This window comes from Vipera ursinii (genome assembly GCF_947247035.1).
Source record: "Vipera ursinii genome assembly, chromosome: 2".
Classification (NCBI taxonomy): Eukaryota; Metazoa; Chordata; class Lepidosauria; order Squamata; family Viperidae; genus Vipera; species Vipera ursinii.
In genome coordinates, this window is record NC_139513.1 from 90,587,786 (window position 1) to 90,612,980 (window position 25,195).

Genomic DNA, 25,195 nt, shown 5'->3' on the forward strand with positions numbered 1-25,195 from the left:
TTACACAAGCGCCTGTTCGGAGTAAACGCGGACACGCTAAAACGGTTTCAAAAGTTTGCTTTTCGTCTCGCAGAGAATCTGAACGGATCAGCAATGGCTCATTTTTGACATTTGAAAGCAAAGTTCTCCGCGCGCTCTTTCGTTCTCCCGGGCGGACTGTAATAATAAACTCAAATCCCTTCAGCCTTAAAAAAAAAAGAAAAGCAAAAAAAAAAAGAGGCGGGCGGTGATTTTCTTTTTTTCTTCCGCGCGGGAACTCGCCAAGACTCCGCCGGGTTTCGTCGGCGGGCCGAGCGCGGCGCTCCAGCCCTTTGTAGATAAACCACACCCACAGGCAGCCTCCTCCAGCGGCCCCTGTTTCTATCCACTTACTGCCGGCGGCCGGCTTAGTTTTTCTTCCGTCCTGCCTTCGCCCGGGCCAGCAGGAACTGCTGCATGTGCTAACGAGAGCCGCGTCTCGGGCCGCGGCCGTTCTGCATTCGCCCTGCCTGCCTGCCTGCCTGCCTGTGGCCGGTTATGTTCAACTACGACGAGGCCACCGCCTTCCTGGGCGAGTGGGGCCCCTTCCAGCGCCTCATCTTCTTCCTGCTCAGCGCCAGCATCATCCCCAACGGCTACACGGGGCTGTCCGCTGTCTTCTTGGCCGCCACTCCCGAGCACTGGTGCCGGGTGCCCGCTAACGCCAACCTGAGCGCCGAGTGGCTCAACGCCAGCATCCCCCTGGAGAAGCGCGGCGGCCGGCAGGTGCGGAGCCAGTGCAGCCGCTACAGCCTCGAGGCCCTGCTCAACTTCTCCGCCGGCAACCTGGAGCCCGGCCGGGATGTCAACCTCAGCCAGGTGGAGCAGGAGGAGTGCCTGGACGGCTGGGAGTTCAGTCGAGAGTACTACGACAACACCATTGTCTCCGAGGTAGGCAGGTGCGTGCTGACTTTTGAGGCGGGGGGGGAGAGCAGGGGGAGAGTAAGGGGGCCGGCAGCGTGACGGCCTCCCAAGAGATCAAAACCAACCGGGCAGGGGTGTTTGGAGATGAAGGCTACTAAACAAATACTAGATTTCAGCGAGTGCGTTAAGTGATCTTCCAGTTATTAGTGGAGTACTCATAGATAATTTTTAAAGAAAATAGCAAATCTGCGACTTGAAAATACAGTTCTTTGCCCCATACATATATTCTTGAATAATCCCCCAAATGCTTTTTTTTTCCAAATCTTCCTGAAGTAGATTTTCTCTGGTAATGAAGCAGTTCCATTTTATAGTGTATAGCAGGGGTGTAAAACTCAATTTCATTGAGGGCTGCATCAGCATTGCAGTTGCCCTCAGGGGGCCGGGTGGGTGTGGCCTGGGTGGGCGTGGCCTACTGGGAGGGTGTGGCTAAAGTGTGTATGGCCTACTGGGTGGGCGTGGCCAGCTCCACATCATTCGCATCAAGGGTGCCTAGGGGTCCTGGGCAGGAGTGGGACAGATCTGAGGGTCTCTGGCAGGAGGAGGGTCTCTGGGCCAGGGCCAAGGCAGTGGGGGCCGTTCCCTCACTGTTTCCAGGATGGCTTCACGGGCCGCATGAAATTACTTCACGGGCTGGATCTGGCCCCCGGGCCTTGTGTTTGACATGTCTGGTGTATAGTATTTTTGTACTGTATTTTAACAGTAAGATCCCTGGGTGGCCTTCAGAGAGCGTCTTAGTCATCCAAGATCTAAAATATAATGACTGAATAGAAGACCAGCAGTAGTAGTTGTCAAGATCTAAAAAAGCATTAAATCATATTTTTTTAAAACTTTATATGTGTATGTATATATGTATATGTATATATATATATATATATATATATATATATATATATATATATATATATATATATATATGTGTGTGTGTGTGTGTGTGTGTGTGTGTGTGTGTGTGTATATGTATATGTATATGTATATGTATATATATATATGTATATATATATGTATATATATATGTATATATATATATATATTTAAAAAAAGGTTTCACGTGAACAGACCAGGATTGAAAGGAGTGTCACCACTGAGAAAGACCACTTCTTAGGTAGCCATCCGTGAATGAACTTTTATTGTCAAAGTACAACCATGTTTACATTGAGATTGGCTGAGCCTCCCTTCGTGCCCCCGCCCCCACAACTCACAGTGACAACAAATCCACCATCTTGTTACACCATGTGAGCTAATTGCACAACACACCGGCCTGGCAAGTCAATCATACATAAAGTTATTTCCCGTTCAAGAGCCTGACAGCCCATGGATAGAAGCTGTTCTTCAGCCTGTTGGTACGCTGGCTATACTCCTGTATCATTCAATAAGAGATTAATAAATTTCTTTAAATATGATCTTAAGATCCAGATAAATATACTGAGGTATGGGGGAAGATCATCTTTTGTTTCCAATCATTAATTTTATTCATTGACTAGTAAAATAATCTGCTTCCGGCAAATACGTGCACCAGAAGGTCTCACATTCCTGTTGGAATCTAACTCTGGAAGTTAGGTTGTAGAATTTGCCTCACAATTCAGAATAACCTGTTTGTTTGATTTGTTTGTAAGATTGTTTTAGCCTGAGCTGTTCATTAGTTTGATGTTGTACCTGTCTTTATGGATTTTTCAGTTTTGCATACTGCCTAGAATTCACTGGATTTTAGCAGCTAATACGTTCAAATAAATAAAAAAACCTCACGATCATCTCATCCAAGCAGAATCAGCCTGTCCTGTCCTGTCCCTGCAGTACTTGTGGAGATGCTCATGATTCCCTTACATCAGGAGTGAGAGCCTAGATCTTCTCAGTGGTAACCTCAAATTCTGGAATCAGCTTCTTAGATCCCTAGGATGACTGCCTAAGATGCAGACCATTTTTTATTTTTGCAGCATTTTGATTATTAGCAAATCCAAATCGAAAATAATGGTGTTTGGAAGAAACCATCAGAGACATAAGTGGCAATTAGACGGTGAACCAATTGAACAGGTTAATACCTTTGTATATTTGGGAGTAACTTTTTCCAAGACTGGGTCTTGGGCCTGCCATCATCAATGAAGTACATTTAGAGCAAAAGCCCGTTTGAATTTATTGCTCAAACTAAAGAATCATAGTTACCCAGGGTCCCTAGCTCCACTACTCAAAGTTTATAAGGCTAAGGTTACGACAATGCTCTTGTATGGAGCAGAAATTTGGGGTCTTTATTCAACCACAGCTTTAGAACGAACACAGTCCCAGCATCTGAGATGCATTTTGGGTGTAGATCCAAGAACATCTGCTGCAGCAGTTAGAGCTGAATTGGGAATTCATACAATTCAGGCATTATCTAAAATTAGAGCTTTTAACTACTGGTGCAAAGTTAATGAAATGGAGACTGATAGACTCCCCAAATTATGCCTACTAGAGCAAATAAAACTACAATCACAAATCTCCTGGATCACCAAACTAACAAATTTTGTAAGAAGCTGTGGCCTTCCTGTTTCTTGCGTAACAGGAGAACAATCTAAAAAAAGAGTTGCCCAAAGAATTAAGGATATAGAAGCACAAACTGATATAGCTATCCTTAGTAAGGTGGGTAACTTGAAATGGCTGAGTAAATACAAATGTACTTTTCAAGTGGACAGTTATTTGAAGTCACAACTCCCAAAGCATCTTAGGGAGATATTTACGAGAGCAAGATTTGAACAGCTTGACACAATGGTCAGATATGGGAGATTTCATGCTATACCGTACAATGAGCGTCTCTGCATTTGCGGAGCGGCAGAGGTAGAGGACCTGGCTCACATTCTATTTGACTGTTGTTTGTATAAGAGGGTGAGAGACAGGTATCTTGGTCTATATACCAAACGAATGACCCATTGGGATCCCCATATCAAAATAACTTACCTTATGTCCGGCCAGAACTTGAAAATAACATCCAACGTAGCACAGTATTTGAACAAAATGATCCAGTTAAGATCTGCATATGTGGGACTGATTGGGGTAGATTGTAAGGGCGACTCCGAAATATAATGTTTCCATATTTTATCTATATCTTAAATTTGCATTTTATTACTATTTTAACTTAAATTGTATTTTAATTTCATTTTAAATTGTATTTTATCAAATTCCATTTTGGATTGCTTTTATCTAGTTTTGGTGACGGTTTGTTGCTGGAACTTTGTACTTTGATATGGCCCAAGGGCTAATCAATAAAAGTTGTTTGTTTGTGGAGATGCTCATGATTCCCTTACATCAGGAGTGAGAGCCTAGATCTTCTCAGTGGTAACCTCAAATTCTGGAATCAGCTTCTTAGATCCCTAGGATGACTGCCTAAGATGCAGACCATTTTTTATTTTTGCAGCATTTTGCTTGTTTTTTTTCTAGTAAGTTCAGTTATATTTTCAATTGTTATATTTTCATTGGCTTACTAAGAATTAGAATGTAATACACAGAACACGCAAGTTTGGGAATTAAATGAATTCACTGCATAGGATGACTGCTCAGAAGAGATTACTTCAGAGAGATGAAATGCAATATCTTCTTATTGAAGTACAGTATTTTTAAAATTAACTTGATAATAGTAGCCATTTAATTATAACGTATCTCTGTAAACATATTTTTGACAAATTTCAATTCAAAAACTAAAGTCCCCCTATTTTTTCACATGTAGAGACTCACAGTATTAACTGTTACATTCAACAACCAGCCCACATTTTTGAAGCCTTTTTTTTCTGTTTAGAATTTCAGATAATGTTCAAACAAGTCTTATTGCATAAATTTCTGCAAGAAGTGGTGCATATTGAGTACTTCTTAGAATTGCCAGAACTCCTCCCTGAATGTAGGTTTAAATCTGAGACTTAAATATTGTACCTTCCTTTATGAAAATAATCCTCTTAGGCTGTAATCCTATTTATGGTTATCAAATAGTAAGCTCAACTTCAGTACAGTGAGGGCATTTGAGAAAATAAGTAAAAGATTATGCTTTTAGTCTATATAAGCTCCTAAATTATAGAGCCAGTTTGGTATAGTGATTAAGAGATACTGGCCCAGAAACTAGAAGGCTGTGAGTTCTAGTATTGCCTAAAACATGAAAGCCAGCTGTGTGACTTTGGTCCAGTCAGCCAAACCCACCTCACAGGGTTGTTGCGGGGAAAATAGAATGAGGAAAGAGTATTAGGTATGTTCACTGCCTTAAGTTACTTATAAAGTGATAAAAATCTAATAAATACTATGTATTAGGGCAGTCAGAAGCTTTGTAGCGCACGGGAGATAAATGTAATGCCTGTTTGCTGCTCTTTAAAGAGCTGTATCTTTGGCCAGAATCATGTGGCAGCTGCAAATAGAAAGAATTCAACTCTTTAAAGAGTTGCAAACAGGTGCTCTGTTTGTACACTGGGTTTTTTCTGAATTAATTCCAAAATGCTCCACTGTCCCACTAGGTATTGCATTAGACGTAGAAGATGTGTCACCCTATTTATTTTTATAGATCAGATGTTGGGTATCTCAGCTTTACTGAATACTAGACAACCTGTGACCAGCTGACGCATTATTTCACAGATACTTCCTTACCAAAACAGAACGACCATGGGTGGGCAAAAAAGCAATAGAAGCGGAGGAACTTCTGACTTCCTGCAGCTTTCTCTTTGACTTTCCTTGTAGGAAGCTGACAGGAGCATTGGAAATGAAGATCACATGACTGCAGCTGTGGCAACACTGTAGCAGTACATCTTTGCCAAATTTCAATCCCACAGGAGTCATGGATCCCAAATTTTGGACAAATTTTGGTCAGTGTTAGACTATTTGAGGGACATTGATTAAAAAAATTGATGTCCTATGCTGCACCATTTCACCCAATTGAAGGTTGACAAACAAATGGATACAAAAGTTTTAATAGTATATAAATGATGGGCTCAAATTTAAATGACTCAAAATTTCAATAACTAGTTGGTGGAATTTGAATAATTAAATATACATATATAGATGTGTGTGTGTGTAATGCAATATGGTTTATAATATTGAAATTTGCATTTTTAATAACCCATTAATGTTTCTATGTATAGCCCCATGCTTCTTCAGCATTTTTGCTTTTAAGTAATAAAAATCGTTCAGTTTTCTAAAATCTCTTTATGTGGACCTGACTTCAGACAAAAAGAGAACGGTAAAATATAGCAAAACAATAGTGCCTATTAATCCTCAGTCGTTTAGATTAAAAGACTGAAAAATAATAGCTTCAGAGACAAGAGTGTCCTCATCAGTCACATGGCAGAAGCTTATTTGTCTCCTGTCTGACTCTAAAAACCTGTTGTAATTGGTGCTTCATTGGCAAAGTTTTATTGACTCTAACCGCTTTTAAAATATAACCCGTGTGTTCCTGAAGAAGTTGTGTAAGATGTACATATAACCTTTCACCCACTTTTTCACTTCTAGTTTTACATTTATTTAACTCCTAATCTGTTGACTCATTCTTGCCAATATGTTTCCAGCTGAATTTTATATTTTAACTTCTCTAGTCATTTTATCAGAGGGTGATCTCTGCCTAAGAAGTAGCCTTTCATGACATCTAGGGGAAAAGTGCTTAAGCTTGGTGTAAATTGCATTCTACTTCTTAAATCCCCATGCTATATTCTAGTCTAGTGCATATTTGGAAATGCTTCCTTTTTGGGATGAGTTATGTGACAGAGTATCAGGTTCGCACACTGTCCTAAACCACTATTTCTTAACCATAGTGCATTGAATAAACCACAATACCTGGGTTTTGGAATTGCCTACAACTGCTCCATACAGTGGCTCCCTGGGAGAAGACAAATTGGAGCCTTCAAAATGACACTGAATTCACATACTTCTGTTCTTACTCACTTCTGGAAATTTCTTGTTAATTGGATCTCTCTCTGTCTCTCTTTCTCTCTCTCCATCCATCCATCTCCATCCTTTGGAAAGGTAAGATCACATAGATGAATCTCCTTCAATTCTTGATGAAAGCAAGTTTTATGCAAGTTTAAGAACTTTGAAAAAATTTTATTTTGGAACACGCAACAAAAGTGTGATTAGAAAACTGATCTGAAAAGTTATAAACGGATTAAGGGGCTAGATGGATTTGAAATAAGATTTTGAAATTAATAATAAAAGTCTTTGTTTTTCATCTTTTTGTTCCAATACACAACCATAGGCTGTCCCAAATGTTTCTGTTGATTCCAATTAGCCTGTGATTTCTGTAGCTCATCTTACTTGCTCTTACTGGTGGAGACTCTGCCTCTAGCTGGATTATTAAAATATATTGGTCGTTTTCCCACTAATAACATATTGTAGTGCATTTTCTAGATTCATACAACCATATTGTACTAAAGTAACAATATTCAGACACATTTTATATTACAATTAATCACTCATGGGGATTTGATCTGTGAGTCAGGAAAAGGCCCAGAAGTTTCCTTTAATCGAAAATAAAACTGCAAGTTTACTGAGACTGGTCAAAATGATCATGTAAGCCAGTACTTTATCAGTTGCACTGGGTCCATTTCTAGGCTCAATTCAAAATGTTGAAACTTTTTAAAGCTTAAAATGGTTTTCATACACGTACTATGTAATGTCCTCTAGATGCTGTTAAACCCAGTTCTTAGTAACCCCAGCCAATAGACCAATAAAGAGGGTTGCAATCATGGCCCCCTCAGGTTTGGAGAAGGAGGACGGAGAGTTGGAGCAGGACCATCTGACAGGGAAGGCACGCCAGGGGCTGAGGATGATGATGTTCAGGGGCCCCTCAGGCATTGGGGGAGTTGGTTGACCAGACGGAGAGTTGCCTGCCTGCACAGACACAGAGGAGGATCAGCTGCTGACAAGCAGCGGTGCTGATAGGAAGCCAATCTCCTCTGATAAGGAATAGCTGCCTACTCCACTAATCCAAGGGCGAGGAGAGTGGAGTGTAGTCAAGCCCAGAGAAGGTCTGCAAGGCTACTTGGGAGGAGGTCACCCCGTCCCTCATCACAAGGAACTCCTGGAGGGGAATAACTTAAGGAAAAGCCATGGGGAGTTAGTCTTTGCCAGGAACAATTGTTGCTTTGGCTTATACTCCCCCGGCTTTTACTAGTGTCCTTTGCTGTTTGAGTGGCCTAGCTTGGAAGATGGATCTTCACATTTTGTTTTGTACCTTGCCCTTCTCTGGTGGCCTACGTTTGGCCTTTGCTTCACTGGGGTTTTGGAACTGCTTCTTTTCTGGGACCTGTTTCTTTTCCTGAGGACTGGCCTTGTCTTGTGCCTGGACCCTAACTGGTGGATTGGACTTGGACCTTGTCCTGTGAGCGTGCTCCTACTCTGGGGGCTGTTGTTTGGGGGACTGAGGGTGGCTGCCTTCAGGGTAGTGTGAGGGTGGAGCCTTACTGGTTGTTGGAGGGCCATTGGCTAGATCATTGGTTAAGAGAAATAAAGAACTTTCTAGAGCCTGGGTCATAGCAGATGCTGGAGGAATACCTGGAGGAACACTTCGTAGAATGCATGTTTGTATGTATAATTGCCCAGGGAACCTAATCTTTCTCAGATATCCAACATCCTGCCATGTGAAGTTTTGAGGGTGATTCTCAATTGTAGAGTTGTGTTTGTGAAATATTCCAGTGAAGCATAATCACATTCATATCTTTTAACACTTCCCATGCCCGCCTATTACAACTAGCATTTAAAATAAATAAAAAGAAGAAACTCTGCATCAGAAATCCACTATACTACTTACTGTAGCAAACAACTAACCAGAGCGCCTCCAGCACTACAGCCTTGGGAGAACATCAAAGTTTAAAGACTTTAGGAATGTCATCAGCATGGGAGTCCATTCAAGATCGCTGCTGCATGGTAAGAGTTTCTTTCATCTCTTTTCGATGATCTGCTGATTTCACTGCTAAAGCAGTGCTTTGACAGTGCTGCTTCCTGGTTTTGAATGGGAGCACTTAGGAGTGACTCAAGACGACTTTTGGATGATTGTGGACCCAGTGAAGAAGGGGGGGTCTTGAAGATTCCAATTTCCTCTGGAAGCAATTAAAAAGTCACTGGACAGGAGACTTCCGGTTTTACCCGGTAGTGCACGGTCGCGGGATTGCAACGTCCACTTCCCGTGGCTCTTTTCGCCCTGCCAGGGGACCCTAAATGGGTCTAAAGCTGCCCCAAAGACGCGGCGAAGAAAGAGGGACGCCCCAGCAATTCAGGAACAACGGCAGTTGTCCCGTTTGAACAGGAAGTTCCCTGTAACCCGACAGGAGAAAGTCTGGCCCCATCTCGGTAACCAGCCCAAGCTACTTGCAGCTGAACTCCACAAGTACTCACCAGAACATCAGTGAACAGCATGCTGAAACTGGGTGAGAAATTTGATCTCTCTCTCCTACTCTATATCCTGAACTTTTGGAAAAGATACCCCAAGAACTAAAAAAGCCTCCGAAAGTGAAAAGGAGGCGGAGCTTTGCCCCACCCTCCCATGGAAGGAAGCGGTGATTCAAACTATTAAGGGGGACAAAAACATACATACTGTTGCTGCCATTTAGTGGTGGAAGAGAATATATAACTTTAGCTGCTTTGTTATAAGTATTGGCAGGATGCCCAGAATGAAATAATCTACTTCTTTGATCTTTAAAAAGAGCTAAACAAAACATTCTGGGCCAGCCACAATAAGCAAAGATTATAATTGAAAAAACATAAGTGACCTTCCTGGATGATAAATATCTATTGACTGTGACTTTAAAGCTATTTTCATAGAAACAATTTTTTTTTTGAATTCTAGCTATCATGGAATCTTAAGAGCTTGCAAAAAGAACTTGTCAAGAAAAACCAAATACTTTCCAGGAGGAAATGCTCGCTATGTTGCAACTAATCCAAACAACAATGTCTCTAAACTACAATGAAATTAAAAACAACTTTGATGACATAAATGGACATATTTTTACATCAACCTCACAACATAAGAATTTTCAGAAAATGAATGAATCTACCAATGGAAGGGATTGTGATTTAACGCAGATGGAGGAAAACACACAAGACATGACTGAAGCACCAGAACTGGAATAGATAGTTCACACTAGTTCCTTTCCTCTATGGAGACAGAGGGAGACTGGATGGATTTATTACTGTTAACTGGTAACTACTTCTGCCTGCACTCTGATTTGACAATAGACCTATTCTGGACATTGAATTTGTTGTTGTTGTTGTTGTTGTTGTTGTTGTTGTTATTATTATTATTATTATTATTATTATTATTATTATTATTATTATTATTTAGATTTCTATACCGCCCTATTCCCGAAGGACTCAGGGCGGTTTACAGGGCAAGGTTAAAAACAGTTAAAACAGTACAAAAATTAAGATAAAATTAAGATTAAAATAGGATTAAATAACAATAGCCCAAATATAAAATTTAAATTAAAAATGTAAAACCCCTCAGTCCAGGCCAGATAAATCAAACAATCAGGTTTTTAGGTCCTGGCGAAACGAACGAAGGTCGGGGGCGGTCCAGAGTTCCACAGGCAGGTCGTTCCACAGGGCAGGTACACCCACAGAGAACGCCCTACCCTTAGGGATCACCCGCCGGCACTCAGTGACTGGCGGCACCCTAAGGAGGCCCTCCCTGTGGGAGCGCACAGGACGATGGGAGATTGATGCTGGCAGCAGGTGCTCCCTAAGATAACCCGGACCCATGCCATTTAGGGCTTTATAGGTCATCACCAGCACCTTGAATCTCACCCGGAGGGCAACCGGAAGCCAATGCAGCTCGCAGAGGAGAGGTGTTACATGGGAGAATTGGGAAACTCCCATCACAACTCGCACGGCCGCATTCTGCACCAGCTGAACCCTCCAAGTGGTCCTCAAGGGCAGCCCCATATAGAGAGCGTTGCAGTAGTCTAATCGGGAGGTCACGAGCGCATGAGTGACTGTGCGTAGGGCATCTCGGTCCAGATAGGGCCGCAACTGGCGCACCAGGCAAACCTGGGCAAAAGCCCCCCTGGTCACGGCTCCTACATGATCCTCCAAAGTGAGCCGTGAATCCAGGAGGACACCCAAGTTGTGAGCTCTATCAACGGGGGGTAACACCTCACCCCCCATAGTTAAAGATGGACAAAACTGGTTCATCCAAGATGCCGGTATGCACAGCCACTCAGTCTTGGCAGGATTGAGTCGAAGCCTGTTTCTCCCCATCCAAACCCAGACCGCCTCTAGGCAACGGGACATCACCTCGAGGGCATCGCTGGGTTGGCTCGGGGTGGAAAGAAAAAGTTGGGTATCATCAGCATACTGATGATACCCCACCCCAAAACCACGAATGAGCTCACCCAGGTCTTCATATAGATGTTGAACAGGAGGGGGGAGAGGACTGACCCCTGAGGAACTCCAGAAACAAGAGACCTCGGGGCCGACCTCTGCCCTCCTGTCAACACTGACTGCGAGCGGCCCAGGAGGTAGGAGGAGAACCACTGTAGAACAGTGCCCCCCACTCCCAACCCCATGAGACGCCACAGTAGGATACCATGGTCGATGGTATTAAAAGCCGCTGAGAGATCTAACAGGACTAGGACAGAGGAACAACCCCTGTCCCGAGCCCGCCAGAGATCATTCACCAGCGCGACCAATGCCGTCTCCGTGCTGTACCCAGGCCTAAAGCCCGATTGGTACGGGTCTAGATAATCAGTTTCCTCCAGGAACAGGGGAAGCTGGTGCGCCACCACGCTCAACAACCTTCGCTAAAAAGCGAAGGTTGGAGACAGGACAATAGTTATTTAAAATAGCCGGGTCAAGGGCAGGCTTCTTGAGGAGGGGCCTCACCACCGCCTCCTTCAAGGCGGCGGGGAAGATACCGTCCCTCAAAGAAGTAGTTATTACTGCCTGGAACCAGCCTCGTGTCTCCTCCCAAGCTGCATACACTAGCGAGGAGCGGCACGGGTCCAATAAACACGTGGTGGAACTCAGTCTCATCATGAACCTGTCCACTTCATCCAGGGTCACAGGATCGAATTCAGTCCAAATGGCATTCTCAAGACCGCTCAATTCCTCCCCGTCAGTCTCTGCCCAGTCAGAGTCCAAACCGGCCCGAATCTGAGCGATCTTGTCCGCAAGATGATGACTAAATTCCTCGGCCCGCCCCTGCAAGGGCTCCCCCTCACCTCCTGATTAAGGAGGGAGCGGGTCACCCTAAACAGGGCGGCCGGGCGATTATCTGCCGACGCAATGAGGGCAGCGAAGTAATTAGACTTCGCTGTCCTCATCGCCGCAAGGTAAAGCCTCGTAGCGGTTTTCAACCGCAATCGGTCAGATTCAGACCAGCTCGATCTCCCAACTGCTCTCCAGACCCCGTCTCTGACGCTTCATCTCCCGAAGCTCCACACGGTCAAGCCCTTCGGTGGCAGCCCTTTCCCAGGCATCCACCAAGGCATCGGCCGAGCTGTGAGTGGGGGAGATAGGTATAGACCCAAGCGCCGTCTGGAACCGTTCCGGATCCATCAGGTGCCTAGGGCGGAACCGCCTGGTCGGTTCCGCAGCCCAGCAGCGAGGGGCGGCAAACCGGAAGACCAACCGTAGGAGATGATCGGACCATGATGGGAGTAATCGTTGGCAAGCCGCCTCCCAGATCATCAAGCCACTGTCCAGATAGAAAAACTAGGTCGAGAGTGTGACCCCCCCATGAGTCGGGCCCTGAATTATTTGGGTCAGGTCCATGGCTGTCATGGAAGCCATGAATTCCCGAGCCAACTCTGACGACCCCCCCCCCAGGGAAGCAAGGTTAAAGTCGCCCAGAACCATAAGTCTGGGAAACTCAACCACCAACCCTGAGAGGGTGTCGAGAAGCCCGGGCAGGGCCATTGCTACACAGCTGGGTGCTAGGTATGTAAGCAACAAGCCCAACTGAGCCCTAGGGCCGCACCTCAGGAGGAGTGACTCACTCCCAGCTACCTGAACAACAGCAATCTCCCGCGGACACAAGGTCTCCCGAATAACCACCGCCACACCCCCGCCCCTTCCCTGAGCCCGCGGCCGGTGAAGAAACGCAGAAACCTGGAGGGCAGAGCTCAGTCAGAGGGAGACCTCCCTCCGAGCCCAACCAGGTTTCCGTAATGCATGCCAGATCCGCGCGTTCCTCGATCAGATCACAGACGAGGGGAGCTTTGTTCACAACGGATCTGGCATTAAAGTACACCAGCCTGAGCTCAGGGACCTGATCCCCCTCACCCCCGGATAGACGGGTACCAACCGGAGGGTCGGAGCACGCCACTGCTTGAAGACAGTGGGGGCGTGATCCCCGAAATTGATATGGCCCTCCGTGTAGCCGCCTGCTGCCATTCCCAATCGCCGTGGGGATTTGAAACCCCACCCCACTGCTGGGAAAACCGGAAGTCCCCAACCCCGTCTCGCCGGGAACCATCTCCGGCCTGGACTGACAGCCGGTTGAAAAAATACATCCCATATCTCTCCCAACCCTACCATCCCGCCCCTTCCCTAACCCTGTAAAACAACCGGCTAAAAAACATACCAGGGGCCTCTTAATATGTTTCCACCAACAGTCCCTGTCTATGCCCAACCACCTCTCGGGGTCCCAACATTTGGGCCCGTCCTTAAGGGAGACAGAAGAAAGAGCGGCAGGTCGTACCCAGGAAGGGGGAACCCTCCTGAGGGCATACAAGTCCACGCTAGAATAGCTCAGCCGAACCATGTACTAGCAATGTCTGCAAGGGCAGATTTGAGCAGCAGAATAGTCAGTTGATACTAAATGATGTTAAAATAGTATTCAGTCTGGAAAATATCTCAGATCCACCAAACCAGCCTCGCTCTCACCCACGCCGGCAACCAGATAAAAAACCTCAGCTGTCCTCTCACAACAGTTGAGGTGTCAAATCTGGGGTGGACTGATCGCAGACTACAGGGATAGACCCACCCCAACTGATCTCTCACAGTTAAACAAAAAATGACAAGAGATGAATGTCATGGTTCCAATAAATAAAACCAAATAAATCAAAACTCCGAAGCTAGAAGCTTCCTCAAAGAACATGTTTATTAGATGCAAAATATCAGCATGGTCAAAAGTAAAACCAAGTTAGAAATTCCCTCCAAAGTGTTACACTATTACATAGTCAAACTTCCCACCTCAATGCTATGAAATTATCTACATTCCCCAATAGAATAGTTTGGTGGATTTTCTAACAATATGCCCGATCCTTTAACATAACTGATAGAATGACCTTGGTTCCCATGGGACACAGAATTGTTTAGACTAGCAAAGATACTCCGCACCCCCTCCCATTCAGGTGGCAACCTACAACGTGCAAGATGGCTGCAGCCAGGTTCGTTGTAGAGTTGACAATTATATTAAGAAACAAACATGGATTTTTGACAAAGGATGATCTATTTATAACGTTTGGGATGATCTGGGATAGTTAAGATGCCATGGTAAATTTTCTACGAGTGGATTACAAAAACAATTTCTTGGCAGTTTTGAAACTAATTTTGTTCTGTTTTACTATTATTGTTTTCCTATTAACTACTTTGACACTAATATAACTAATACAGGTCAATAAATTGTTAATTTTGTTGCAAAGTCATGTTCAACCTATCGTGACCCCATGGACAAAGTTCCTCCAGGCCTTCCTGCCCTCTATAATCTTCTTGAGTCCATTTAAGCTCAAGCCTGCTGCTTCAGTGACTCCATCCAGCCACCTCATTCTCTGTCGTTCCCTTCTTCTCTTGCCCTCAATCTTTCCCAGCATTAGGCTCTTCTCTAGTGAGTCCTTCCTGGTTCTCAGCCTTTCTTATGGTCCAACTTTCACAGCCATACATTGCAACTGGGAAGACCATAGCCTTGACTTTTGTTGGCAGGGTGATGTCTCTGATTTTTAGTCTGCTGTCTAGATTTGCATGGCTTTCTTCCCCAGGAGCAAGCGTCTTTTAATATCTTGGCTGCAGTCCCCCTCTGCGGTGTTCTTGGAGGAAAATGAAATCTGTGATTACCTCCATTTCTTCCCAATCTATTTGTCAGGAATTGAGAGGGCCGGATGCCACGATCTTGGTTTTCTTAATGTTAAGTTTCAAGCCAACTTTTGGACACTCCTTTTTCACCCGCAAGAAGAGGCTCTTTAATTCCTCTTCACTTTCTGCCATTAGAGTGGTATTATCTGCATACCTTAGGTTGTTGATATTTCTCCCAGCAATCTTAATTCCAACTTTTGATTCATCTAGTCCTGTATTTCTCATGATGTGCTTTGCATATAAGTTAAACAGGCAGGGCAACAGTATACAGCCTTGCCGGACTCCTTTCCCAATTTTGAACCAATCAGTGGTTCCATGTCCAGTTCTCACTGTTGCTACTTGACCCGCATATAGGTTTCTCAAGAGACAAATAAGATGGTCTGGTACTCCCATCTCTTTAAGAACTTGCCACAGTTTGTTGTGATCCACACAATCAAAGGCTTTAGCATAGTCAATGAAGCAGAAGTAGATGTTTTTCTGGAACTCCCTAGCTTTCTCCATGATCCAGCGTATGTTGGCAATTTGATCTCTAGTTCCTCTGCCTCTTCGAAATCCTGCCTGTACTTCTGGTAGTTCTCAATCCATATACTGCTGGACTAGCATATAGGATTTTAAGCATAACTTTACTAGCAAGTGAAATGAGTGCAATGGTGTGATAGTTTGAACATTCTTTGGCACTGCCTTTCTTTGGAATTGGAATGTAAACTGATCTTTTCCAATCCTGTGGCCACTGTTGAGTTTTCCAAATTTGCTGGCAAATTGAGTGTAGCACTTTTACTGCATCGTCTTTTAAGATTTTGAATAGCTCAGCTGGAATACTGTCACCTCCACTAGCTTTGTTGTTGCTCAGCTTTCCTAAGGCCCACTTCACTTCATATTTGGATGTCTGGCTCGAGGTCAGTGACCACCTCACCGTGATTATCAGGAACATGAAGCTCGTTCTTGTATAGTTCTGTATAATTTTGCCACCTCTTCTTAATCTCTTCTGCCTCTGTTAGGTCCCTGCCATTTTGGTCCTTTATCATGCCCATTTTAGCATGAAACGTTCCCTTCATCTCCAATTTTCTTGAAGAGATCTCTGGTCTTTCCTATTCTATTGTTTTCTTCTATTTTTTTGCACTGTTCATTTAAGAAGGCATTCTTATCTCTTCTAGCTATTCTCTGGAATTCTGCATTCAGTTGGGTATATCTTTTTCTCCCTTGCCTTTCGCTTCCCTCCTTTCCTCAGCTATTTGCAAAGCTTCCTCAGACAGCCATTTTGCTTTTTTGCATTTCTTTTTCTTTGGATGGTTTTTGTTGCTGCCTCTTGTACAATGTTACAAACCTCCGTCCATAGTTTTTCAGGTACTCTGTCTATCAGATCTAATTCCTTAAATCTATTTGTCATTATCCTGGATCTATTTTTTTCCCTTTTTTGAAGATGGGAACTACATCAGCTCTCTTCCAGTCCTCTGGTAGTTCCCCAGTGCTCCAGGATCTTTGAAAAATATAGTTCAGTGGTTCTGAGATCACATCTGCCAGTTCCTTGAGAACTTTGCATCTGGTCCTGGTGATTTGAACTCGTCTAGGCTGGACAGGTGCTCACTTACCATTTTCTTGCCTATCTTAACTTGCGTTTCTATTCTGTTTTTTATGGCACTGGTTTTGGTAGGTTGGACTGTTTTTTTCCCTTTGTGTAAAGACAGATGCAAAAAACGAGTTAAATAGTTCTTTTTCCCAGTTGCTTCTCACCTTCTTGCCACTTTCTCCCGCTAATAGATCAATCATTTCCTTAACTTTTTTCTTGTTTTTTATACGTTGAAAGAAACTTTTTTTTGTTATTTTTGACTTTGGTTGCAAACCTTAGTTCATTTTCAGCCTTAGCTTTCCTCACTTCATCTTTGCAGGCACGGGCTATTTGCTGATATTCTGACTTTGTTATGTGCCCCTCTTTCCAATTCTTGTCCTTTTTATCTTTCAATTTATCAGAGAATTCTTTATGCAGCCATGCTGGTTTCTTTTCAGAGCTGTTATTTTTCTTCTTTGTTGGTATTGTACTAGACTGGGCCTTTCTTTATTATCTCACTTTTCAAAATTTCCCAAGCTTCTTGAGTTGTTTTCCCCTTTAGGATTCTCATCCATGGAATTCTTCCCAAGGTCTCTCTAAGTTTATTGAAATTAGCTCTTTTAAAGTCCAAGACTCTCGTTTGGCTGTGTTCTATTGCTTGTGCTTCCAGAATGTTAAATTCCAATATTGCATGATCACTTCCCCCAAGGTTCCTGTGGCTTCGACACTTTCTATCATTTCATCTCTGTTTGAGAGAATTAAATCCAATATGGCTAATCCCCTAGTTCCCTTCTCTACTTTTTGGGAGAGAAAGTTGTCTGCTAGGTTTGTCAGGAATCTGTTTGATCTTCCACTTGGTTCAGAGTTTGTCTCCCAGTTGATATCAGGGTAATTAAAGTCCCCCATTACTATTGTGATGTGCTTCTTACATACCTTAGTTAGCTGACTAGCAAAAAGTTCATCTATTTCCTCTGCTTGGTTGGGTGGCTTATAGTATACACCTATGGCAATGTCATTTTTTCCCCTTTTATATTGACCCAAATGCATTCAAGTTTACAGTTTTCGTCATTGTTGTGCTCTATTTCTGTAGAGATAAAGTTATTTCTTATATATAGAGTAACTCCACCTCCTCTTTTGTTTAGTCTGTTTCTTTTAAATAGTTTAAATCGCTCTAGCTTGTGTTCCATTTGTGGGTTTCGTCCCACCATGTTTCCGTAATGGCAACAGGATTAAGACTTTTATGTTTATTTCATTTCTTTGACCTGTCTTATTAGGATATTCAACAGGATTTTTGTTTGCTTTATTTATTTATTTTTGTCTTTTCTTATGTTTCAATTTTTTTAATCTGCTCAGATCATTCCAGACAGTAGGTATATTGAAATTTTAGTTTTAAAAATTAACTATTTTTATTAAAAAGCAGCTGCACCTCTTTCTGGCATCTTTGTAAGAGATCCACAGTACTGGGACAATGCTTAACTCAGGAGTGTACTTTTTTATACCAGGACTGCAAGATCATCAAACATAAGTGCCCCTGCAGATTAGAGAACCATACACATTGTCATTCCTACAACTTTCCAGTACAGGGTAAATGTGATGCATCCCACTCTTTTACTAATATAAATAAACAAATGTTGATTATTACCTCCATGGAAAGTTTGCCATCCTGTAATTAGAATTACAGCTAACAGTTAATTAACTGAAGCATTCTGAAGATTTGTTAGAAACTAAAAGACTATAGTTTGTTTTAAATTGAATGTCATTTAATCCTCTGATGGAACTATTAACTTTTCAGCTTGGATGGTTATTATATCTTTGATTTTGATCAAATAAGTGTTCTTTCAAGTTCCTGATAACTTCAAAGGTATACATGATGTACCCATATTAGATAATACTGGTTTGTTAACTTAAAATAAAAATGTCAACTTGAACATCAAATACAACACAGGAGATATAATTCTGACCCAATAAGACAGGTAGCATCTCCATATTTTAGGTTTCCTATGGGCATGCTTGTAAAAGTGGCCAACTAAGTTCAATCATACTTAATACTGAAATCATTGGCTTCTGTACATGCGCGCGCGCGCACACACACACACACACACAAACAAAATTCTTTATTCGGTCATAGGCCAGCATGTGTACAATCTGCATTTTCCACATGAGCCTGACAGTTATTAACCTAGAGCAGGCAGACACATTTGCATTTGCTCGTTTCGCCGGGACCTAAAAACCTGGCTATTCGAGCTTGCTGGCCTGGACTGAGGGTTTGGGTTTTTAGTTTTTAATTTTCGGGGCTATTTAATTTAATTCTATTTTAACTTTGTATATTGTATTGTTTTAATTGCCCTGTAAACCGCCCTGAGTCCTTCGGGAAATGGGCAGTATATAAATCCAAATAATTAATAAATAAATAATCTGTTATTCATTTAAGAATTTTATGAGATTCTTTAAAACAGTTTGACAAACAAAAATAATGACATTTGTTCTCAATGAAATCCCCTCAGTATAAAAAGTTGAATACTAAAATCTTAGTAGGCACCTCCAGTTGATCACTGTTTTCATTTCTTAGTTTGCTCCAAAAGTGTTTGAAAGCAGTTTACAATCATTCTGCTAATTCAGAATTACTGAAAACAGATGAAAAATACTCTAAAAGCTGTACAGCCAAAGTCCCCCAGCTGTACATAAAAGGGTAAGAAAAGGAGAAAAATTGAAAACCTCTGCAGCTGTTTCTCAACAGCTGATTTTGGGTTAGAAGCAGAAGAGCTGGTAGTCTTAACCATTTTCAAGTCTGCTTTCTCTGCCTGAGCTACTTAGGAGGAGGCTAAGCTATCAAGCAGAAGATGCAGTTCAATGCTGTCAAGGCAGCATTCTCCTTATATAATCTATTGCAATGGCCTAAAGCTGGGAAGACATGCAGTAGGAAAATAGCTCAGAACTATCATTGTTTCCAGCTGAAAATTAACTTTAGGATATTTTTTCTTGCATCATAGCTGAACCAAATGTAAATTGGATCAGCTGCCATATAGAGACAATAACATGCAATAATGGGACTCTGTATATATCTTATCCAACAGAACTGAAAAGGGTAACTGATAGGTACTTAAGATTAGGATATTACATGGCAGCTTCTAATTTTGCCATACCTCCAATGTTACAGAAAAAAAATTGAATAGCAAAATTGGGTTTCACATACAAGAGCTTAATGGACTTCTTTAAGTGGATACAAATGATTGTTTTAAGGTAAAGGTAAAGATTCCCCTGCACTTGCGTGCTAGTCATTTCCAACTCTAGGGGCTGGTGCTCATCTCCATTTCAAAGCCGAAGAGCCAGCGCTTGTCCGAGGATGTCTCCGTGGTCATGTGGCCAGCATGACTAGACACCAAAGGCGCACGGAATGCTGTTACCTTCCCACCGTAGTGGTCCCTATTTTTCTACTTGCATTTTTACGTGCTTTCAAACTGCTAGGTTGGCAGAAGCTGGGACGAGTAACAGGTGCTCACTCTTGTTACGCGGCACTCAGGATTCGACCTACCAAACTGCCGACCACCTGATCGACAAGCTCAGCGTCCTAACCCACTGAGCCACCGAGTCCCTTTTATGATTGTTTTACCTTATTCTAAATGTGCCACTTTTATGCCCCCACGTCAGGGCATTTGGTGTCTTCTCTCTTCCCAATTAGCATTCAAGTTAAGGCTGATGGGACTTGAACATTAAATGGAAGGTTGTACACAGCCCATTTCTGATGTAAAGAATTAATGGTCCATGCATTTTTGTATGTGTATAAATTTGACAAATGAATAAACAGGATGCAACACATTTTCCACACCTCACATTTTTAGTCTTATGAATTTATGTTTCATTGTCAGTTTTGAAAGGTGAATTTTATTTTAAATTCACTTTTCATTGCAGAAGCAATGTTCTAAAATCTAGGAGACTGTATTATTGACTGTCACTCAGATGAATATGTTTCAGCCCATTATCCGTTACACTGTCGAAAGCAAGGAAGTCAAAAAATATTTATCCAAAATCCAAGTGAGTCCATAGTTTGAGAGTATTTTTCCTTATTGTTTAGGGGGGAAAACAAATATCACATTTGAATAAAAAATATCTTATTAGTATTTTTAAAGGATTTTAGCAAAGCAAAATTAAACACACTTTGCTGTCACCAAATATTCTCGGGATATATTTTACTACATTTGAATATGGTTGGAGGTTATAAATATAATCCCCAAATATTTGCCAGGCGAAGTGAATATCACATACTGAATAATCTACATCATATTTTGGTGTCATGCCATTGGATGGTATGTTAAATATGACCTCAACTGTCCAGTGTCGTTGTCCTCTGTCATTACTGAATTCCTAGACTGAGAAGATGAATCTTATGTTCTGATTGGCCCTGAGACTGCAATAAAATTGATTGATGGGCTGGCTGACTGTTCTGCATACTCCTGTGTGTCATCTCTGAATTTTGTCCTTTTGAATTGTTAGTTTATTTATTAAATTTGTGTACCCTCCCACCAGGTCTGGGCAGCTTACAAGTAAAAACATTTTTAAACAATTACAACAAAGAAAGAAAAAGATTAAAATACAGCAAAGATGATACAAATTGGATAGGAACAACAACAAAACAGACTATCCAAGCAGGCTTCACTCACCCTTGCTAAATGCCAGGGAAAGATCAAGGTCTTCAAGTCCCTTCAGAACACCCTTGGTGTTAATAACTAAACGTTTAAGAACTATTGACTAAGTTTCCTTTTACTACAACCTTCTATATTTTGTGCATTGTGTCTAAGAAAATAATATTAAATATAGTACTATAAGAGATGCAGCCTCTTATAGGTCAGTGAACTTCAGTAACCTATCTTGGAAAGTATTAGAGAATGAAAATAATTTTTGCCTGAGTTGATATGCTATACAGTACTGTATTCAGTCCAAGCAACATTTCTCTGTCATAGTATAATTCTGCATTTGCATGGTAATGGTGGAACCTCACTGTGCAAATATAACTTTAGTGATATTTAATATTGTTCCCTGTCAGCTGATTTCTGTTCCCAGGATGATAAAAGCAATGAGTTCTGCTGTTCTGAAAGATATTTGTAAAATCTTGTCAGAGAAATATTTATTATTTCCCCCTATTCTTGCAAATTGGGGAACTGAATCAAGTAACAATGAAGAATTCAACCCGTTTTGCTTGTTTCATTCTGGAATATTCAGTATTTACATTTTATTCATGTAGTAATAGATAATTTGTGACATTATAAAAGCTGGTTTTTCTACTGTAGTTTATAATCACTAGGAATATAGATTGAAATCACATGTTGTACCAAGCCAAGTTTCGGTTTGTTTAATTTTGTTTTATTGAATAAATTACGGCTGGCTTTCTGGAACATATGAAGCCATTAACATGGTCTATGAATTAATTGGCAATATTCATGCCATGTGCCCAGCCAAAATTAAATAACTGTATATATGACATATAGTATTGTAAAAATTTGGCTTCAGGTTATATAGCATTTCATGTTTTATTTTTTTCTTCTTGACCTTTTGTTTATCTACACTGATCTGATCTGTGTCTGCCAAGTAAATGTTATTGAAAGGTGATATTAATATTCATTTTCTGTTCTTGTGCAAAACTATGTGTTTTAACTAGACATAAATAAAAGGCTTTTGCTGTTCTGGGCATTTGAAAACCTGACTTAAAATGACCACTAGCAACTGCTTGAAAAGTGTGGGACAAAATGAAGTGCTGATTTCTGCTATAATTAACACTGCTTGTGTGTTATGCCTAGCAATTAACTGCTTATGTTGTTATGAAAACAATGAGGAAACCTAGTATAAACATTTAGTGTTTTTTTTCAAAGTGTACTGTACTTGGAAAATTCCTATTTACTCATAGTGGCCAACAGGCTATTATAATTTATGTGTGTGACATCTACACAAATAGCAGTCTTGCTTCTCCAAATGTTGGCCCTTACGTAATCAAAATAACTAGTTATACATATACCAGAGGCTGTCTAAAATAAAAATGAAAACTCAAATAAACCAATCAGTCCTGAGAGACTCAAATATAGTTTTAATTTGCTCATTGTTTACAGAGTGTTGGTTGACTGAAGTGGGGAGAAATGGAAAAAAGGAGATAGCGGTAGAATGGAGTACTGCAGACAAATGGCTGTCTGTAAAGATGAATAGAAAAAGTTCACCCTGCAGTAGTTGTTGCAGTTTTTATGGGGCCAGTCAACACTGTTTTATTTTAGTATTTTGGTCAATATACTTACTAAACATTTTTAAAGCAACCAGAGGTTTAAAGCCAAGGCCCTACGTGAATGACCAACACGTGATTTATTGGTCCCCCCAAATTCTGATGAATATTTGTTTAACTATTAGTATAATTGCTCTCTTTAAAATATTACTTAGCGAAGGCATAATATAAGGCTTTGACAGATAAGAATTTAAGGATAGTTTTTATGTGAAAATGATAATAGATAATTGTAAAACTTTTTTATATTTTTTATAATGTAATTGGTTATGGAATGATTATTGGGAAAGCATTTTTTACAAGTTAAAAACAGATATTTTACAAGCAAGTTAAAATGTTAAACCTCTTTTTTTTCCAGTGGAAACTTGTTTGCGACAATGACTGGAAAGCACCGCTAACTGTTTCCTTATTGTTCGTGGGTGTGCTGTTGGGATCCTTTATATCTGGACAGCTCTCAGACAGGTAAAAATATATATAATAAGTTCTTGTATTTCTTATTTTCATGCACAACTCATTCACGATGACATTTCTGGATGGCATTTTTTCCAGCAATATATATTTATCTCTAATCAGATAACATTTATTCATTTATAATTATTTGTATGCCATTTACATCAGAAGTTCACAATATTTTTATATGTATAAAATCAAAATATTAAAATCTTTTTGAAAAACATTTTTAAAATCTGGTGCTATTTTGTAACTCAATCCACAAAAGTCTTGAAGAAAACGTTACCATTTCTTGTCCCAAAGATGCTTTTTCAATAGGCAATTGGACTTTCTTGGGGTTTTTTTCTTTGAGAATGTTTCACTTTTTAACCAAGAAGTTATACAATTGCCTTTTAGAAAAAGCACCTTTGGGGCAATCATGACCTGGATGAATGAGAATCTCCATAGTTGTTGGTATTTCTTCTGTTTTCTAAACAATCAAGTAGGGAGAATAGCCTGACCTCACAGTGTAACCTATTTCCAGGGTGAAGGGGCTGCCAGTAGAAATGCCATTTTGCCTTTTCTAACCTCCTTGGTCACTCTAAGGCAGAGGTCTTCAAACCTGGCCCTTTTACGTCTTGTGGACTTCACCTCCCAGAATTCCTCAGCCAGCGTGCCTGGCTGAGGAATTCTGGGAGTTGAAGTCCACAAGTCGTAAAAGGGCCAGGTTTGAAGATTCCTGCTCTAATGGGTTAAAATCCAACCATCTGTTATTTCCTCATATTTTTGGTCTATGTGTTAGATTTAAACTTGCATGGAGAATCTTTATCATCCTCTTTCCTCCCTTAAAATTTTAATGAAATTTCACGAGAAGATTCCACTGCTGTCTTCATGTATTTAAAGTGTAGCATTGTTCGTTGTGTTTGAAAGTTGGCATCCCTTTCTGATGCTAATTAGCTGGTCTCTGCTAGTTCAGTATTTCCATAAATTATTTAATAGCCGTCTGATTTGCTTTGATTATTTTTTTGTCTCATTACAGATTTGGTCGGAAGAATGTCCTGTTTATAACCATGGGGATCCAGACTGCGTTTAGCTTTCTTCAGATCTTCTCAACAAGCTGGGAAATGTTTTCTGTTCTCTTTCTTATTGTTGGAATGGGTCAAATATCTAATTATGTAGCAGCGTTTGTTCTTGGTATGTGATTGTCTTAATGGAAACAGACATTCTCAGTAGCCTTACTCACTAGCTCAGTGAGGGGCACCTTTAGTTTCTTTCTGTCTTCTCCACAGCAGTATTTCCAACATTGTTAAGCAGAGCATAATTTTAAAACGTATCTGATAAAAGCAGAATTGGTAGCCAACCTTCTTGTTTCAAACTTGCATTCAACTTGTACATTTGCTGTATACAACTATAAGCTCCACATATGAGACATCCTTCAACTCTTCTGATGTTTTGTTCATGATTTGTTCCTTCTATATGCTCTGCTGTATATTAAAGGTACGATTCCCAAGTGGGTGACTATGCAACTATCCTTTCTGCAAGGGAATTAACAACATTCAGTGTCCGTCAGCTGGAGGGAACAATTTTATTCCTCACTAATGGCCCTGATGGTTGCAATGCACTTGCCAATTGGTGAGCTTCTTGGCCCTCTCCAGTCATTTATCAGCAGTGGAAGATTATTTCTCCTTATTTAAACATTACTATTTATTTATTTATTTATTTATTGAACAATTTGCTCAATGGTCTTGGAGGAGAGGAGGAATTTTTCTCCTATTGGAAAATGCTTTTTAACTTTGTGGTTCAATTTCCTCTCCTCCATTTCCTTCCTGTAAATGTGTTCGTAGGAGTACACCTCGATCTCCTTTCTTCCTCCCTTCCCGTGTCTGTGAATCCTTTCTATGGGATGTGTTAATTTCTCTGAATGTCTTATCCCTATCTTTATTTGCCCCTACCTAGGTGTGTGAGTGCATGTATCTGTGGGAAAATGTGTTTCAAATCCAGCACTGGTATCATCACTA

At 41.2% G+C, this 25,195-nt stretch overlaps 1 protein-coding gene across 4 annotated transcripts in view; it reads left to right on the top strand.

Moving 5' to 3' along the window:
* LOC310635439 (organic cation/carnitine transporter 2-like) overlaps positions 1-25,195 on the top strand; it is a gene marked incomplete at its 3' end in the record, with an annotated part of 35,658 nt that continues 10,463 nt past the window's right edge. The window contains exons 1-3 of one of the 4 annotated variants that reach the window (XM_083354378.1): positions 1-909; positions 23,107-23,210; positions 24,217-24,371. In XM_083354378.1, the coding sequence (XP_083210504.1) occupies positions 517-909; positions 23,107-23,210; positions 24,217-24,371 (652 nt within the window). In that variant the 5' untranslated portion in view covers positions 1-516. Of the gene's footprint in view, positions 910-6,763; positions 6,901-23,106; positions 23,211-24,216; positions 24,372-25,195 lie in introns of those variants that run through there. The other 3 variants (XM_083354377.1, XM_083354376.1, XM_083354379.1) reach the window with 3 other exon arrangements.